The following is a 17836-nucleotide window of genomic DNA, read 5'->3' as shown; positions in this document are numbered from 1 at the left end:
GGTGATGGATGGGCTGTTTGAACACCCCTGTGGAAAGTAAACAAGCACAGTGTCTGGCACTTTCATTGAACTGGGGCACTTTGTATTGGCACAACTTGCCGGAATCAAGCGCAAGAGCTATAACCTTACTCTCGCACGCATCCAATTGCCTGACTTCTCTTAGATCCTTCACAAGTCACCGCCGTCTAGACCAATAAGTTAGGGCGGGGTTGATACACAATACACTGATTCAAGGTCACAGTCGCTTCAGCTTGTCCAGTTACCATCCTGCTTCGATGGGACAAGCACTTCTCGGGCTCGCAGCAGGCGTGCTATGCCTGGCACTTTACACGCTCAGGCTGAACTGGGTGCTTTCGCATACGCCCCCGGAAGCGGCTCACCACGCAGCGGATCCGCTGACGAAGGAACATATTCGCGATGTATTTGAGAGGGTGAAGAGGGATGGGATTGACTGGGTGGGAGAGTTGCCGCCGAGGAAGGATAGGCGGTATATCGTGGTGGGAGGCTCTGGTGAGTTTCTGTTTGCTTTCTCCGTTTCAAGATTGTTCCTATATGAAGATGTGTGAACTGAAAACTGATGATGAACTCGTTAGGATTACTTGGAGGACAAATTGTTCTGCATCTCTTGGCCATGGGAACCCCGCCTGAAGCAATCCGCATAGTAGACGTCCGCCGCCCGTTCACCTTTGAGGAGCAATTCTGCCATGAACCAGCATCCAAAGTGGCCGTTGTGCAGACTGACATCACCGACGAAGCGGCAACTCTCAAGTCATACGAGGTTCCCTGGCCAGAAGCTGTGGCCAACCTACCGCTGACGGTCTTTCACACGGCGGGCGTGATCCGGCCTTTTGAGCGGTACGCAATGTTCTACGAGCGCACATCAAGGGTCAACGTCACCGGCGCGATGCATTCACTACAGGCGGCGAAGAAGGTCGGCGCGAGCATCTTTGTGTATACGTCGAGCTCGAACGCGGCGCTGAAGCAGGTCAAGTGGCTGTTTGCGCCGTGGGCGAGGAGACAGCAGCCTCAAGGACTCGTGCAGCTCTTGGACAACTCGGATTTCTTTGAGCCGCTGAGGCCGCCGACTGGGTATCCGACCAATTATGCGCGGAGCAAGGCCGAGGCCGAGAGGCTCGTCTGTGGTGCGGACGAGCGAGTTGCTGGCGCGGGTAGTAGTAGTAGTGCCTCGAGGATTCGGACTGGTGTGATTCGGCCCGGGAATGCGGTGTACGGACATGTGAGAGACAATGTCGTGGGGAGGATGCTTGGATTGAAGCACTGTCCGACGTGGGTGGCGGGGAATGTGCAGAGCTGGTGCCATGTGCAGAATGCTTCGCTGGCGCATTTGCTGTATGAGGATGCGTTGTTGGGGGATCACGTCGACAGGGTTGCCGGACGGCCGTACATTGTGACGGATAGGGGGAAGCCGTTGCGGTTCGACGATGTCTACCGGCTTCTTGATACGGCGAGCACGACGGGCCTGAAGGTGAGCTATCCACCGCCGGTGCTGATGCTGGTGCTCTGCTACCTGGTGGAGTGGTATGCCTTGGTTGTGAACATGGTGCCGAAGGTGCTGCAGAGGTGGGTGAGCGAGCCTGGGGAGCCGCTGCGATGGGTCCAGCCGGGCGTGTTTGCGACGGGGCTGAATCGTGTTGTGGACGATTCGGAGGCGAGGAGGGGGGTGGAGGAGGGGGGCATTGGGTATAGGGCTGGTTGTTCGACGGTGGAGGGGATGTGTGAGATGGTTAGGGGGTGGAATGAGTGGATTGCTAAGGGGCGATGATGAGGATGAGTCGAGGTGAGGAGGAGGAGGATGCAGCTGAGCTTGATGTTGATGCTGTTTGTGGAGTACGGTACGTGAGGGTTGGTGTGACTGCCCTGGTGGGATCGTGATGCTCATGGGCAGCACGATCTTTCCGGATCAACATTGGAGGAGTCTTTTCAATTACTCGAACAACACGTAAAATACCACCAACAGATTGCTGTGTATTTCCTTACAATCTGATGTGGCTTGTCTGACTTGATCGATCGTGTTAATAGTACCAAGCATCATCATCATCACTCACATAGACCCTCCACAGCCGCGATCATGCACTAGTAACATCAAATCTCACAGGCACCGGCCCCTCCTCCAGCTTGCAGATCCTGGGGTGCTTAGGCTGGCGCCACAGGGGTTCAGGAGGGGGGGATTCCCGCTTGCCCACCTCGGGTTTTGCTTGAATCCCGCCTCCACGTCAAAATGTACTAGGTACTGCTACTACTAGGTACGTACAAGCACTCAGGTACTATACCTGAGTGACGGCCCATCGTCGTATTCGGGTTTCTGTTGGTTCTGTGTCGTTCGATTCCTTCCGCTGTCAAAGTCAACGCCAGTTCTTGGCTTCTGCATTGATTCGAACCCCCACGACATCTGTTAGATCATCTCACAGAATTGCATCGCATCGCATCGCATCGCCCTTGGTGGGTTGGCCAATGATTGCGCTCTGGTCACTTGCTGCGCCGTTTCCTCTCACCGGGCTTCTACATCAGCAATAACTCTTTTGCTAGCAGAACACCGTCACTCTAAACCAAGAGAGAGAGAGAGAGAGAAGAGGCGTTGTCACGATGGCGTTCGGCATCCTCGAGCCGAGCTCGGGGGAAAAGGTCCCAGGTGAGGGAGAAGCAGCCGCGGCACCTTGTTGATAGACAGCAGCGATTCGCGAATCTTGCCATGTTCCCTAGACGATGATGGACTGACGATGGCCTCTTCCATCTACGTGTGATAGGCACGACGCACTTCTACAATGACCCTTCGCAGCCGCAGATGGCGACGGAGCAAGACGCGGCCAGGCTCAAGTGCGACACCAGCGGCAAGACGCCCATCATCCTCGTGCGTATCGCTGCCTAGGAATCAACAACACTGAGGACCTCAACCGACTGACACTCCCACCGCAGGTCCCCCAGCCCTCGGACGACCCCAACGACCCGCTCAACTGGCCGCTGTGGAAGCGCGACCTCGTCACCTTCGTCCTCTGCTGGGCCGGCGTCCTGGCCACGTCGCTGGGCCCCATCCTGGCCGCCAACACCGTCACCCTGTCGCGTCTCTTCGAAAAGACCTTCACCAAGGTCGCCCTGCTCACCGGCTACTTCCTGCTCGGCGCCGGCGCCGCCGCCATCTTCTTCGTGCCCTCGGGCCGCGTCTGGGGGAAACGCCACCTGTTCCTGCTCGGCATCCTCGTCATCGTCGCGTCCAGCGCCTGGGCCGGGTCCACGGGCACCAACTACGGGAGCTTGCTGGGCGCGCGCGTGCTCCAGGGCGTGGGCACGGCGCCGTACGAGAGTCTGCTGAACGCGGCCGTCGGCGACATGTACTTTGTTCACCAGCGAGGCGTGCGCATGGCCTTTACCAACCTGGCCATCTTTGGCGGCGCCTTCTTCACGCCGATTGTGGTGGGCAAGATCACGGCGGCCATGGGGTGGAAGTGGACGTTTTACTTTGTCTCCATCTTCATGGCGGCGACGCTCCCCGCCGTCTTTCTGCTGTGTCCCGAGACGGCGTATCGACGTGACACCAAGCTCAACACCGACACCAACGCCGAGGCCGAGGACGAGATCAAGCTCCAGTCGCGCATCGCCACCGTCAGCAACCCGCCGTCTGACGAAGACGAGACGCCCAAGCAGCGGTCCGGCTTCGTCCTCTTCCCTACGTCGCGAGCGCTGCAGCCCATCGGCAATGCCAGGACACCCAAGAAGTCGTTTGTCGAATCGTTGTCCCTGTTTGATGGGGCCAAGACCGAAGAGCGCTACTGGGTGCTGCTGCTCCGGCCGTTCCCCCTCATCCTCAACCCGGCCTTCATCTGGGGCTGCCTGATCCAGGGCACCATGATCGGATGGACCATCTTCATCGGCGTCCTCGTCGCCGCCATCTTCATCGGCCCGCCGTACTTTTGGGGCGAGGTCAAGGCGGGCTACGCGTACACGGGAGCCTTTGTGGGCGCGCTGTGCGGCTTTGCCATCTCGGGCCTCCTCGCGGACTCGAGCGTCAAGTACCTGACGCGCAAGAACCACGGCGTGTACGAGCCCGAGTTTCGCATCCTGCTCGTGATTCCCATGCTGATTGTCGGCGGCATCGGCTTGTTTGGGTTTGCCATGACGGCCGGCAATGTCATTTCCGGCGAGTTCAGCTACATTGTGCCTCTTGTCTTTTTCGGCTTCGAGGTGGCCGGCATGGTGATTGGTGCTGTTGCGAGTTCCCTGTACATTGTCGACGCTTACCGTAAGAAGTCTTGCTTCTCTTGATGGTACAGTTGAGGACTCACATGCATCTTATAGGAGACCTGACGATTGAAGGCTTCACCCTGATGATTATCTTCAAAAACATTTTCAGCTTCATCCTGACATTTTTCGCCTACGATTGGCTCATCACTGGCGGCATCAAGCACACCATGATTGCCATCTCGATTGTTCAGGTCGTTGTCTGCCTTGTCAGCGTTCCGATGTGTATGTCTTTGTCCTCCATGTTCTTGCTTGATGATTTCGAGTTTTTTATGATGGCCCACTAATGCTTGGACAATGTAGATGTGTTTGGCAAGCGCTGTCGAGCGTTTTACCATCGCCATGATCTGCTGGCTCTTACAGGCTTGCGATGAGAGATTTGCCTCTATCATGTTTTCTATCAAGCGCGTGCGAGCGTCAAGGTTGCTCTGTGGGTGAAATGCGTTTACATTGATGTCTGCTCTTCACAAATTTCTCTTGTTTCATGTGTGGTTCTAATGGAATGTCTAAATGATACCAATCGGCAACGGGTGTTGACGGTGTATGAGATTATGAGTTTCTTTATTCAAAATTGAACCAAGATGTCTAGTAATTGTAATGGAAGTCGTGGAAGGGGAATTCAGGTTATCAATATCATAGGGAGAATCCAATCCTATTACGCTTGGTCATATTACGCCCCCCCTTTTTTTTCAAAGTAAGATCATTGACACGCACTCAATGAGCAGGCGGATGTTATGGCTTCACATATTCTCTTCATTGTTTGGGTATATAAACTATTTGCTCCATCCTTTCACCATATACGGACCAAAAGGGACCTTTTCCCCCATCGAAATCACGCCTTGGCAGCCGTCTCACCAGCGCCTCCCGCGCCCGCGGCCCCAGCCAACGTCGACTTCTTGACCACGCGCAGGCCGCCCAGCAGCAGGACGAGGGCCTCGAGACCAAGGATGACTCCGAGGGTGACCATGGCGCCGATGACGCCGGCGACGGCCCTGCTGATGCCGTTGCCTCCCTTGCTGCCGTCGTCGGAGGACTGGCTGCTCGGGCTGCTGGCGTCGGTGGAGTTTGCGGCGCAGGAGCCGTCGGTGTTGCCGCAGACGGTGCACCAGTCCTTGGTGTCGGCGACGGCGAACTTGCCGATGCCGGCCTTGAAGTCGTTCCAGCTGATGGACGTCTCGTTCTGGCCAAAGAGCGGGTAGGCCTTGAGGCCGTGGGCGGCGGCGGTGCCGTTGGACCAGAGGAAGCGCACGGAGAGGTCGTCGGCCGAGGTCCTGTCGGCGGAGGGGGCGACGAGCTCGAGGGCCATGGAGGAGGCGTAGTCGCAGATGCCGTAGAAGTCGCTTGACGCGGCGGGCAGCTGGGCGAGGCCGAAGAAGGCCATGAAGGCGGCGTAGGCGCCGAACTGGACGTTGAACTTGGGGGCCGAGCTGGGCTTGTCGACGATGGCCTGGAGGGCGGTGAGGATCTGGCCGGCGAGGACGGAGCCGGCGATGGCGCGGGCGGGCTCGCTGGCGTTGTAGGCGAGGTTCCACTCGTGGGTGGAGGCGAGGTCGTAGAGGTTGGTGAGGGTGGAGTTTGTGAGGAGGTTGGAGGAGGGGATGGAGGTGTTGTGGATGTTGGCTACGTTGATGTAGTCAAAGACTGTGATGAAAGTTTTGTGAGTAGGGTGATTCTATGAGTGAGTTGAGTGAGTGAGTGGGTGAGTGAGTGAGGGACCTACTCGTGTAGCCATTCTTGTAAGTGGCCGTGGAAGAGTTGAAAGTGGTGTTGATGACGGGCAGCAGGCCCTGGTAAAAGTCGTGCGTCTGGTTCAGCGTGGCGAGGTACTCGGGGGTGAGGAAGTAGCTGTTGGAGCTGACGACGGCGTTGCCGCAGCCGCTGCTGCCCTGGAGCCAGGCGCTGCTCTCGGAGCCGGCGGAGCTGGCGGACGAGGCGACGGCGTTGACGGGGATGTACTGGTAGCCGCCGAGGGGCGCCTCGACGGTGGTGCCGTTGCGGAGCCGCTGCGAGCCGGCGGCCCTGGAGGGCGGGTAGAGGCCCTGGGCGAAGACGGCGGCCGAGTTCTGCAGGACGTTGTCGACGGGGGCGGTGATGGCGAGCTGGGAGAGGACGGCGGCGTCGGGGCTGATGCCGGCGATGCGCGTGTCCGCGTTGCTGGAGCTGGAGTCGGAGTCGACGTAGCGGGAGCGGTAGAAGGCGGCGGAGGAGGCGACTTGGTCGGCGCCGAGGGCCGTCAGGTTGACGGGGGCCCAGGCCTTGGCCGTGCGGTCGCCGTGGCGGTGGAAGACGTAGACGCCGAGGACCTGCTCGGCCGAGGCGGCGGAGGCGGCCGAGAGGGAGGCGAGGAGGAGCTTGGGGAGCATTCTTGTAAGATGGAAGCTTGTAGTAGATATACCTGCTACTTGTCTACGGGGGTTGTGGGAAGAATGAGAGCTGGAGGTGTGAGGGATGGGAGGAGGAGGAGGGCGTGTGTCTGGTATTATAAGCTATTTATTTATATACCAATGGGCCAAGAAGAAGCTACTGCTCAAGCTCAGTTTAGTCTTGCATGATTGCTGGATGATGTGTGAAGCTCCTCCTCCTCCTCCTCCTCGGCACGGCACATCGCTTACTTCAATAACAACATTCTTTGCAGCTGTTGTTGCCCGAACCCATGTCCCAACTGGGCAAGTCTTCCCAAGAGGGCAAGTCTGAGCGAGCCGTTTGCAGAACAAGCTTTGAGCTTAGAGCCGAAGTTGGTCCAGGGACTTTTTTTCCCAACCCATGGAGCTTTGCAATTGGATGGGGTGGGACGATTGTGTGTGTGATGAGGCGGGAAGAGAAGAAAGAAAAAAAAGTGGCGTTGAATAGTCCCCGTAGATGCAGATGCAGATGCAAGACGCCCCCGCTGAGAGGGGGAGGAAGAGGGGGAGGGGGGGGTTGCAGCTTTGGTTGGAGCTTCGGGTGGAAATCATGTTTGGAAAGATTCAGCTTCAGCTTGAGAGGGGAAGATGGGGAGCTGATGTTGATTTTCAGTTGAGTTTTGCAGAGTCGAGAACAGACAGATAGACAGACAGATTCGGGCAGTTGTTGCTGTTGGTGTAGTAATTACTGACATGAGATGTCTGTAACAGAGTCCATTCAGACTCCTCAACTCTCATCATACGCAAAAGCACATTGGCTAAATCTCTCCATTCCACCTCGTCCTACCAACTCCCGTGCCGCCGCCACCACCACCCACAGAAGAAGAAGAAGAAAATAAAAGAAATTCACACATGTCAAAGATGCGAGGATGGTCCGATAAGAGCAATTGGTCCGAAATCGGGAGATTCTCATTCGAGAAGAAGAGCGGCAGCCCTGTGGTGTTATCTCTCTACTAGTATTACATATTGCCGCTTTACCGATGGGCCTTTCAAGGTTGTTAAATGGAGAATTTCACTCGGTTTTCTTTGGGTCCAGAGAGAGGCACATCTCCGAGGAGAATCCGGTGGGCGATTATATCCGCTGACATGCATTAGCATTGAATTCCACAAAGCGTTTTACACGAGATAACGACGATAGCCATGTGCCGAGGCTGACGGCGCTGTTTGTGCTGTTCAGCTTCATCTTGGCATTGGTAATTGTTCGTCGTATCTTCTATCCCTTTGATGGTGTAATTGGATGTATTCATCTAGTCCATCGGGACCTTTTATGTGTGTGTAGATACGTGCCAAATGAAAAACAGGACCGCTTCGCCTTGAATTATATGATCGCTCATGGAATTCGTCCCAATACAACAGGTCTGAGCCAGAATATCCAAGTATCACCAATAAACGCCACAGACCAGCTCCCACTTCCTCCTCTCCAACATCTTCCATTTCGTTTTCACTCACAGCTTGGCCTTGTCCTTCTTCGCCCCCTTCAAGCCCTCCGTCGTCCGCCCCGGCTCCAAAAAGTCGGGATACCGCGCGCCCATATCCACGCCGACCGTATACGCACCCTGCCTCCTCCACGACGCGCCGTCCACGGGGATGATCTGCCCGTTGATGTAGCTGCCCGCCTCGCTCAGCAGAAACACCGTCGCGTCCGCAATGTCCCTGACGGTGCCGAAGCGCCCCGAGGGGATCGCCCGCTCGTACTCGGCAATCTGCTCCGGCTTGCTGCTCGCCAGCCGCGCCATGCCCTCGGTGTCGGCGATGGGGCCCGGCGCGATGACGTTGGCCACGACGCCGCGCGGGCCGTACTCGAGCGCGACGCTGGCGATGAGCGAGTCCACCGACGCCTTGGCCGCCGCGACGTGCGCCTGGAAGGGCATGCCCGTGTAGTGGAACGTGGCCGAGACGGCGAGCAGGCGCGGCGTCGGGCTGCGCAGCAGGTGCGGCAGCGTCGCCTTGATGGTGTTGTACGTGCCCAGCACGTCAATGTCCATGACCGTCTTGAAGGCGTTGGAGCTGATGCCGTCGATGGACGCGACAAAGTTGCCCGCCGCGCCGGCGATCACGTAGTCGATGCCTCCGAGCTCCTTGGCGCATCGCGCAGCCGCAGCCTCGAGGCTCTCAATCTGTAGTCCAACATCGTATCAGCCCACTTGTAAAATTCTCCATTGTCTCTTCCTTTGCCAGGTCCCCCATCGTTCTCGTACCTTGCGCACGTCGCACTCTCCAATGCCAATGACCTTGGCCCCCGGCCGCGCCGTCGCAATGTCCTTGGCCGCGGCCTCCGTCTTGCTGGCGTTCCGGCCCAGGATGCAGGCGTTGGCACCGAGCCGGACCATGGCTCTGGTCTGCATGCTGCAGATGGTGCCCGCGCCGCCGGTGACGAAGATGACCTTGCCCTCTGTGTCACGGGGCAAAAGAACATTAGCTACATGGATTCTGATGGAGGTGTGTAGTCCTTTTCGGTTGCGGCAAACTAACTGAAGATGTCGTCTCGCCATATCGGGCTCAGGTATTTGGATTCGGGGACCGACATGTTTGCGATGCGATTCGTTGCTTGGACACGGAGGATGAGGTAGGAGGATATGCTGGAGGCGGAGATGCGGTGGGAGCAGTTGGAGGAGTCTCCGCGCGGTATGCGAAGATGAAAGAGAGGAGTGAGCGAGGAAAGATGGCTATGGGGTTGTTTTGGCCGTCCGTTCCGTTGCAATGTCTGGATCAAGATGCCTGTAAGCTTGGAGATCCCAAGGTTTGGGGAAGCGTGAGCCTCGGCAAGACAGTTAGTTGGGTGGGGCCGGTGCAGTGGCCGAAGAATTAGTGATGGCAAACAGTTGGAGATCTGGGGTAAATAGGCGTGAAGAGGTAGAGATTGTCTCATCCAGCAGCCGGCATTGGCATCTACTGCTTAGCCAAGGGATATGAGGGCGGTGATTGTATTGTATTTTGGTTCTCTTTTGGAGAAACTTGAATTGGCGTGGTTATCCAGAGGCTGATGCGATTGTCACATGCAAACTTGATAGGTGTGTGTACATGTAAGCAAGTGGTGATACAGGCAAACAGGTTGATGACCGAGTCCGAGCGACCGGGTTTGGATGAAAACCTGCGGTGGCGAATACGCCGCGTGTGTCCATTCGGACAGGACTCATCTCTTGACTTGCTTCTGGAGTGGAACAGAATTCTGAGCTGGCCATTCACCAGCCAGAAGCACGCAAACTTGGACTTGCTGCGCGCGTGTGCTTTGGCAAGCAAGACACTCACATGATGCTGCCTGGACGCTGTGTAGCCGCTCAGTCGGGATACTACCTACATACTGGCCGTTTGATCATCAAGGTTCAGGAGATGCATGTTCTACTAGTTGATACGACGTGGGCGCAGTCCAGTCTGTTGCCACGAAGATTTAGTTTCCTTGATAGTGGCTGGAGAACTCTTCGTCTCCGTGCATTCGCCACAGCCCGGGCATCACTAGTAGCTGAATCCAATCCAGGCACCCCTGGATCCAACTCTGTCAGATCTCAGGAGAGCAGCAGCAGCAATGCAACCTCGCTGTGCCACAATCCATGCAATTTGCAGCTGCTCTGGAGGATTCAGGGTTGGGTGGCAGGCCACACGTGGACGAGCCAATGGGCATATGCCAGCACTTTGAGGCTCTTGCCAGCGGTGACTGTGTGCTGTCACGAGCATCAAGCACAAATGAAAGGAATGTGTCACTTTACGTTAGCATGATTCAGCCTTTGAGCAGATTCACGTTTGAGCGAGAATCAATTGATCGTATTATATCACAAGGAAAGAAAAAAAGAAGAAAAGAAAAACCTGGGACCTGCATCTGACCTGAGCTGGCACCGCATGGCATGAGCTCCGCTTCTTCGGAAAAAGGCCACCTCAGACACGCAGCCCAGCACAACTCGCCCCGTCAGCCCCAAATTTCCAGCGGGCTCAGGCGCCGCACAGGCCACTGCCAGCCCCATCCCTGCCCCAACCGTCCGCTGCGAGTGGCCCCGGCCCTTCTGTAATTCGGCGCTGCGTTTCTCATTCGCCAGCGGGCCAGCTCCGCGGCTCCGCTGTTTCGAATGACGAACCAGGCGAGAAACAGAGCAGAACAACAGCCTTGCTGGGACTTCCATCGTCCATCAGCCAGACAAGCGGAAGCTTCCTCGCTCTTCACACCCAGAGACGCCAATTCACTCGTCTTGTCTGACTGTTTCACGTAATCAACACACGTGCCGGAGCAGCTCGTCATCGCCACTCGACTCGAAGACTCCCATCGCCAAGCTTTGCGCCGCCCGCGCCCGGGGGGGAGGCGCCCGAACCGACAGGGAAGATAAAAGGAGCACCCACGAGACGATAGTCGACACGACAGTCGACACGCACAAACATCCGAGCCGACTCGCCGCCACGCATCGCCGCCATGCCCAACTCCCTGGACCGAGCCGTGCGCTTCTCCGGCGGTAGCGACGATGACGAGGCCGGCGCCAACCTGGCCATGCAGAACCTCAAGCACGCCCTGCGCGAGGTCGAGGACGAGGGCTCGTCGCCCGAGTCCAACGGCGCCGACCTGCACGCCATCGAGCGGCACGACGACCTGGGCTCGCTCAGCAGATACGCCGACGCCCCCAACGGCCTCACCGGGTCGCTGAGCTCGCTGCCGCCCGCCTCCCACATCAACGGCGGGCCGCCGCCGCCCAAGGCCCAGCGGCCCAGCGGCGGCGAGGCAGACGCGCCCTATCTCCAGCGGCCCATGGGGCCCATCCGGACGCCGTCCAACACGTACAACCCCTCCAACTCGCGCAAGCCCGCCGCCCCCCAGCCGCAGCCGTCCTTCTCGGAGTCGGTCCGGTCCTCGTCCAAGACGCGCCCGCGCCAGAGCGACAGCCGCTTCCGCGCCCAGGAGCGGGCCTACGTCCAGACGCTGCGCCAGGGGGGCTACACGGGCGAGTACTTTGGCCAGTTCCAGCCGCAGAACGGAAACGACTCCGACTCCGAGGGCGAGACCCCGTCGTCCGAGGGCCCCTTTGACGACCGCCTCGACCAGCAGGAGACCATCATGTTCTACGGCAACGACGAGATACAGCCGACCGAGGAGGACATTGCCATCCCCGAGAACCGCGAGAGGCTGGAGTGGCACAGCATGCTGGAAGCTGTTTTGACGGGAGACGTCGTCCGGCAGGAGAAGAAGCGCCTCATCAACTCCACCGACACCACCACCAACAGGGCAACCTACAGACAGGAGCTGTGGCTCGAGCTCCGCGCCGAGGCGTGCGGCCGCAGGGTCCCGGTACAGAAGCGCATGGTGGAGGACGGCCGGGCCATGGTGGACAAGCTCCTGGACGACGTCATCAACTTCGAGGTCAAGGGGACTCTCGAGGCGGGGAAGCCGCCCTTTGAGCAGGTCAAGGACGTGGTGAAGAAGATTGAAAAGTGCCAGAGCATGTATCCCTCGTGGAACGCCCTCGTAGCGGAGCACAAGTCGGCCGTCTCCCCGCAGTTCTTGGAAGCCTACGAAGCCATCATGTCGTGGTACAACACCAACGAGATGATCAACACCGAGCTCGCCATTCTCAAGAAGTGGGTGGGCAACGACGAGCTGGACTTTTCCCGGACCAAGCAGCGGTCTCCCGCCGTGGACGGCATCACTACCGACGAGACTTCGTTCCTCGACAGACTGATGAAGGAAGACGGCCTCCAGTCGCTGTACAACGAAAACGCAAAGGTCATCCTCAGGGGCGACCTGGTCCAGTGGGGCATGCTGGTGCCCATCTCCAACGTCATCAAGAAGGCCAAGGAGACGCTGATCCGCAACTCGGCTCCCTTCCAGAAGCGGCACCTGCCGCCGTACCTGGACGAGCTGCTGACGCTCATCAGCTTCCCGTCACGCCTCATCGAGGAGATTACCAAGACGCGGCTGGCGTACGCTCGGAGGGTTAAGGAGACGGCCCAGCAGAACCCGCTGATGCAGGACCAGATGATTTCCCAGTTCCAGCTGCTGCTGCAGTTCGCCATCCGCATCAAGACGGAGTATCTCGAGATTGAGAAGCCCGAGCCCGGGTGGGAGCTGCCTCCCTGCATCGACGAGTCGTTTGACCAGGTGGCGCTCGAGGCTCTCAAGTACTACTTTAAGATGCTCAACTGGAAGCTCAGCGGCAACAAGAACACGTTCAAGGAGGCCGAGCTGCTGTTCCAGGAGTGGGACTTTGCCAACGACATTGGCGGCTCCCTCCACCGCGGCAACATCGAGGTCGCCGAGCAGTTTAGTTCGCTGACGTTCAAGGCCCTCAACCGGCTGGCCACGACGTTTGAGAGGGAGCTCCAGATCAAGCCCAAGGAGAGCGCGGCAGACATGAGTAAGCGTTACAAGGCCGCGCTCGACTCGGTGCGAGTCCGCCAGCGCATGCTGCAGCGCTTCTCCCGCATGCTGAGCGAAAACTACGAGCATGCCTGCGACTTTAGCATCTCGCTGCCGCCGGACCAGATGCAGCTGTTCTACGACCACCTAGTGGCCTCGGGCCACTTCCAAGTGGACACGCATGGCGTCTTTGAGACGCTGGGCATCTACCTGATTGCGTCGCCGGAGATGAGGGACCGGCTGGACGACGTCCAGGCCATGCTGGCCATCACGTCCGCCGACCGCTTTCCCGACGACTCGGGCGACCAGTACATCCTCATCCTGCGGCCGGAAGACCCCTTTGTGTGGATCGGCGAAGTGGCGGACGTGCTGATCAAGGAGCAGAACATCGACCTCAAGCGCGGGCAGATCCGTCTCTGCACCACCGGCAGCAACGCCATTGCCCACGCGCGCAGGAACTTTCTCGACGCCATCGACATGCACATTGACCTGCTGCAGGAGTCGCGCTCCAACATCCACAAGGTAAACACGCGGCTGACGGAGATTCGCCGCGTCGCCTACAAGCTGTCCAACACCTTCATGGACAGCGTCGAGATCATCAGGAAGCAGACCCAGGGCAAGGACTGCCAGGAGCTCATCCAGACGTGCTTCATCTTCGCCACCGAATTTGGCCAGCGCTCGCTGCTCTACATGGACAGCAACCGCCGGCAGATGAACAACCTCAAGCTGACCAAGCTGGCCCTGGACTGGGTCAGCTTCATCTGCGACGACTGCGTGGCCTCGGACCGGCGGACATTCCGGTGGGCGGTGCTCGCCCTTGAGTTCGCCATGGGCATGACGCGCGGCCGCCACATCCTGGCCCTGGGCGAGGAGGAGTACGAGAGGATACGCGCCAAGGTCGGCGGCTGCATGTCGGTCCTCATCTCGCACTTTGACATTATGGGGGCGCGCTCCAGCCTGGCCGCCCAGGCGGAGAAGGAGAGAATCGAGAATCTCGTGAGTCAGTTTAGGAAGGACAAGAACAAGATGCTCGACGACGACGAGGCGTCGATGGGCGTCACCGAGCAGCGCCTAGAGAAGCTCAACCGCGTGGACGAGTTCCGGGAGGGCAAGGAGGCCGAGCGGCGGGCGCTTGGCCGTGTGCTGGAGACGACCAACGAGGCCGACCGGTCGCTGGCCTACCTCTCGGCATCGGCTACAAACGTCACGGTGCGGTGGCAGCAGGGGCAGTTTGTGGGTGGAGGAACATTTGGCAACGTGTACGCCGCTATGAACCTGGACACGGGCCATCTGATGGCGGTCAAGGAGATTCGACTGCAGGACCCCAAGCTGATCCCGACGATTGCCGAGTCGATTCGCGAGGAGATGCGCGTGCTCGAGGTCCTGGACCACCCCAACGTCGTGTCCTACCACGGCATCGAGGTCCACCGAGACCGCGTCTACATTTTCATGGAGTTTTGCTCGGGCGGATCCCTCGCCAACCTGCTGGAGCACGGTCGCATCGAGGAGGAGGAGGTTATTATGGTATATGCGCTGCAGCTGCTGGAGGGTCTGGCCTATCTGCACGAAAGCGGCATTGCCCATCGCGACATCAAACCAGAGAGTAAGCCACCTCCCCCCTTTTACTCTCCTTTACTTCGAGTTCCAGGCTAACAAGTACAGACATTCTCCTGGACCACAACGGCATCATCAAGTACGTGGACTTTGGCGCTGCCAAGCTCATTGCTCGTCAAGGTCGAACAATGGCCGCCGACCTCCACGCCACAAAGCCTAACAAGTCGATGACGGGCACGCCCATGTACATGTCGCCGGAGGTGATCAAGGGCGAGAACCCCGGTAAGGCCGGGGCGGTGGACATTTGGTCACTGGGGTGCGTGATCCTCGAGATGGCGACGGGGCGGCGGCCGTGGGCCAACCTGGACAACGAATGGGCCATCATGTACAACATTGCGCAGGGCAACCCGCCGCAGCTGCCGTCGCCGGAGCAGCTGAGCCCGCAGGGCATCGACTTTTTGACGCGGTGCTTCGCGCGAGATCCTAAGCAGAGATCGTCGGCCATGGAGCTGCTGCAGCATGAGTGGATAATGACCATCAGGAACCAGGTGGTTGAGCCGGCGACGCCTAGCGATGCTAGTGGATCGTCCCAGTCGCCGTTTGTGTCGGCGACGTCGACCCGGAACAGCATTGGGCCGGATGGGTTCTACTGAGCCGTATGAGACGGTGGGCAATCTTGTGATTGCATCCTATTTCCACATTCTCCTTTGTTCGTCCGGTGTGGACTTTTGCTTCATCTTCCTCCTAGCTTCTTGCTCTCCTCGTCTGCATATGACTAGATGCAATCGATTGAGCTATGAAAGAAGCGAGTATATTATGGAGGAGTTGACGAGACCCTTGCACGGCATTCATATCTGGCCTCTTGGCTTTTCGTTTGTGCTATCCTTTCAATAGCTTTATTACAAGTCTTTGGGAAAGGGGAGGAACTGTGAGATTCTGCTTTATCGATACCTCTGCACAAACATACATACACGAACACGCACACGCACACACAAAGATTGCATCAGGGACGAGAGTCTGGCGTTGGTTTGACGCTTAAGCAAATGAAGGATTCAGACAGCCTTGGTCATTACACTGATGGTGAGGAATCTAAGGGGTTGGAAGAGAGGAGGAGTCTGTCTGCTGAGAAGGGAAGTGAGAAGAAACTCGAGCATTACATAGCTGGAGCTGATTGTTTGTGGGCATACGAAGGCGACCGGGCTTCTGTTTTCTTTTCTCCTGTATTTTCATGGTTTCTCTTCTGAGAGCGAAATACATATATATAGCTACTAAGTTGCTAGGAGTATACTCTATCATGGCAACTGAGAAAGACTTGGTGTTGCGACTTGATCATTACGTAGAAGGGGACCAAGGCAATTCTAGTCCAATACGCGTGTAACAACATGTCAAAGTGGATGCTGCTAAAAGGGCTTGAACAGGATTGAACGTACGTAATACAGCCAAGGGCAGTTCAGTCAGTTGCCAGCTCATCCGGCATTCTCTGTGCCACGTCTGTCAACTTGTGTACTGTCACTTGACCCCCTTGATCTCAGTAGAACACCAGAGTTTGACTCCAACCATCAGCATTTCTCACGAAACGAATAAGCCCTACCTTACCTTGCAATACAGGCAAACCATCAGCATCAGCAAAGTACCGATGAAGAGAACAGCTCAAAAAGGGCAAGCACCGCATTCGGCCCAAAGCCAAGCCGGCACCCGCCGTCGCACCTTCCCTCCCCGCAGATCCCACGGCCGGCGTCTTCCGGTGGTCGAAAGTGGGGCAGATTTTAGTGGGGAAGCTGATACGTACTACGCGAAAAGAAGGAGCGGCGAGATGGAAAAGGAAAGAAGCGGGCTTTCGGCAAAGGGAGATGCGATAAACCTGGAATAAGATAAAGTCTCGGCCTTGTCGCACTGCCAGCCTGACTTCCTTTTCTCCCTTTTTTTTCTTCTTCTTTTTTTCCCCTTTTTCTCTTCTTCTCTTCTTTCCCCCCTTTTCTCTTCTCTTTTCTCTTTGGGCTTCCATGAGTAAATCCCCTTGTTCCTTTCTTGGACTCGTGTATTGCTGAGAAAGGGTTGAAGTAAGACTGCGGTTGGTTTTCTAAGGTGCTATCTGGATACCCAACCATATATACCTATATATCGAGTCAGAGAAAGGGATATAAAAAAGGCTCCAACAACAAAAAAAAATGGCCAACACCCAGCCCGCCATCCTCTCCGGCACAGACGAGGCCCAGATCGCATCCACCTGCGCCAAACTGGGTCTCTCCGTCACCGAGTTCAGCGAGCTGCGGCGGCGCGCGACGGCGGCCAAGGCGACGGCGTACTGCCGGTACAGCCGCTTCCGCGTGGGCGCGACGCTGCTCTGCACTCTGCCCGACAATGCTGGAGGAAAGGAACAAGGTGAAGAAGAAGAAGAAGAAGCGGTAGTGGGCGTTGTTCGTGGAGAGGGAAAGACGGTCTACGTGCCGGGCGCCAACGTGGAAAACGCGTCGTATCCCGTGGGCACGTGTGCTGAGCGGGTGGCCTTGGGCACGGCGGTGACGAGCGGCATCAGGACGTTCCGGGCGATTGCCGTGGCGACGGATATCAGTCCGCCGGCGAGCCCTTGTGGGATGTGCAGGCAGTTGTGAGTTTTTGTTCTCTTCTTCCTTGTTTTTTTGCTTCCGGTGGTTGGGCTGGGTTTATGCAAGGGGATGGGGATGGGGAGGGAGCGGGAAGAGAATGCAAGGGAGAGAAAGGGGGAGAGATGGAGAGACGGGAAGACAAGAGGGACAGGGAGAGAAAGAGATGAGGTGGCTTGATGAACGAGGCTGGACGAGTTGAGCTGACGGGGATCGACGTGCAGCATCCGCGAGTTTTGCACCATGCAGACGCCCATCATCATGTTTGACAAAAACTCCGACTACGTTGTCATGACGGTGGACCAGGTACGTTCTAAGCTTAAAGCCTCCCTTGCATCTAACCTTATCTGCCTTGCTTTTTGCCCTCTTGCTCTGCTGTCTCACGGCACAAGTTCAGCTGTCCTGGAACCTTAAACCCATGCTCTCTCTCTCTCTCTGTCTCTCTCCAAATCAAGGTTTATCACCTGGGGCTAACGCATCGGAACTTTGTTCTTCTTTCTCCCTTGCAGCTCCTCCCAATGTCTTTCGGCCCAGACGCTCTCCCACCTGCTGGTGCCCCGGGATTCTAGATTTGGATTTTGACATGTCTTGGTGCTTTGTTGGTGGCTTTTCGACACTATTGAACGGACACGGGAGTTTGCCATGCCACTGCAAGGGGAGGCCGGCCGGATGCTGCGACTGCCGGTCGTGGC

General features: G+C 57.5%; 6 protein-coding genes across 6 annotated transcripts; 4 read left to right on the top strand and 2 right to left on the bottom strand.

Annotated features, from left to right (window-relative positions):
* Positions 1 to 275: 275 nt before the first annotated feature.
* BBK36DRAFT_1124883 (putative 3-beta hydroxysteroid dehydrogenase/isomerase family protein) lies at positions 276 to 1783 on the top strand (the record flags this gene model as incomplete). The annotated part of the gene is made up of 2 exons (XM_024891207.1): positions 276 to 510; positions 594 to 1783. The coding sequence occupies 2 exons, from the start codon at positions 276 to 278 to the stop codon at positions 1781 to 1783; spliced, it is 1425 nt and encodes a 474-aa protein (XP_024747788.1).
* An 821-nt stretch (positions 1784 to 2604) lies between these two features.
* Positions 2605 to 4628, top strand: BBK36DRAFT_1124394 (MFS general substrate transporter; the record flags this gene model as incomplete). Its single annotated transcript, XM_024891162.1, has 5 exons — positions 2605 to 2650; positions 2766 to 2869; positions 2935 to 4255; positions 4312 to 4479; positions 4558 to 4628. 5 exons carry the CDS (start codon positions 2605 to 2607, stop codon positions 4626 to 4628), a joined length of 1710 nt encoding a protein of 569 aa, XP_024747787.1.
* A 458-nt stretch (positions 4629 to 5086) lies between these two features.
* Positions 5087 to 6617, bottom strand: BBK36DRAFT_1124305 (phosphoglycerate mutase-like protein; the record flags this gene model as incomplete). Its single annotated transcript, XM_024891149.1, has 2 exons — positions 5087 to 5895; positions 5975 to 6617. The coding sequence occupies 2 exons, from the start codon at positions 6615 to 6617 to the stop codon at positions 5087 to 5089; spliced, it is 1452 nt and encodes a 483-aa protein (XP_024747786.1).
* Positions 6618 to 8036: 1419 nt separating this feature from the next.
* BBK36DRAFT_1136141 (NAD(P)-binding protein) lies at positions 8037 to 9200 on the bottom strand. Its single transcript, XM_024892879.1, has 4 exons — positions 9129 to 9200; positions 8855 to 9048; positions 8102 to 8773; positions 8037 to 8066 (listed from the first exon to the last, which is right to left on the bottom strand). Exons 1-3 carry the CDS (start codon positions 9181 to 9183, stop codon positions 8102 to 8104), a joined length of 921 nt encoding a protein of 306 aa, XP_024747785.1. The 5' UTR covers positions 9184 to 9200; the 3' UTR covers positions 8037 to 8066.
* Positions 9201 to 11044: 1844 nt separating this feature from the next.
* On the top strand, positions 11045 to 15557 carry BBK36DRAFT_1136139 (map kinase). The gene is given in 5 exon segments (XM_024892878.1): positions 11045 to 11273; positions 11286 to 14590; positions 14650 to 15208; positions 15379 to 15413; positions 15467 to 15557. The coding sequence occupies 3 exon segments, from the start codon at positions 11053 to 11055 to the stop codon at positions 15192 to 15194; spliced, it is 4071 nt and encodes a 1356-aa protein (XP_024747784.1). The 5' UTR covers positions 11045 to 11052; the 3' UTR covers positions 15195 to 15208; positions 15379 to 15413; positions 15467 to 15557.
* Positions 15558 to 16709: 1152 nt separating this feature from the next.
* Positions 16710 to 17701, top strand: BBK36DRAFT_41594 (cytidine deaminase; the record flags this gene model as incomplete). The annotated part of the gene is made up of 3 exons (XM_024898064.1): positions 16710 to 17149; positions 17369 to 17450; positions 17654 to 17701. Coding segments are annotated over 3 exons (570 nt in total), but the record flags the coding sequence as incomplete, so codon positions are not given.
* Between the last annotated feature and the right edge of the window lie 135 nt (positions 17702 to 17836).

Source organism: Trichoderma citrinoviride, assembly GCF_003025115.1.
Source record: "Trichoderma citrinoviride strain TUCIM 6016 unplaced genomic scaffold BBK36scaffold_11, whole genome shotgun sequence".
NCBI lineage: Eukaryota > Fungi > Ascomycota > Sordariomycetes > Hypocreales > Hypocreaceae > Trichoderma > Trichoderma citrinoviride.
Note: the sequence above shows the minus strand (reverse complement) of the source record. Positions and strands in the feature narration are given on the sequence as shown.

Bases quoted from the DNA above. Each gene is read 5' to 3' on its own strand.
- BBK36DRAFT_1136141 (XM_024892879.1), bottom strand. From the start codon at position 9,183: ATGTCGGTCCCCGAATCCAAATACCTGAGCCCGATATGGCGAGACGAC. The intron at 9,049-9,128 runs GTTAGTTTGCCG...CCCGTGACACAG, and splicing joins ATGGCGAGACGACATCTTCA to AGGGCAAGGTCATCTTCGTC. The intron at 8,774-8,854 runs GTACGAGAACGA...GTTGGACTACAG, and splicing joins GAGAGTGCGACGTGCGCAAG to ATTGAGAGCCTCGAGGCTGC.
- BBK36DRAFT_1136139 (XM_024892878.1), top strand. From the start codon at position 11,053: ATGCCCAACTCCCTGGACCGAGCCGTGCGCTTCTCCGGCGGTAGCGAC. The intron at 14,591-14,649 runs GTAAGCCACCTC...TAACAAGTACAG, and splicing joins TCGCGACATCAAACCAGAGA to ACATTCTCCTGGACCACAAC.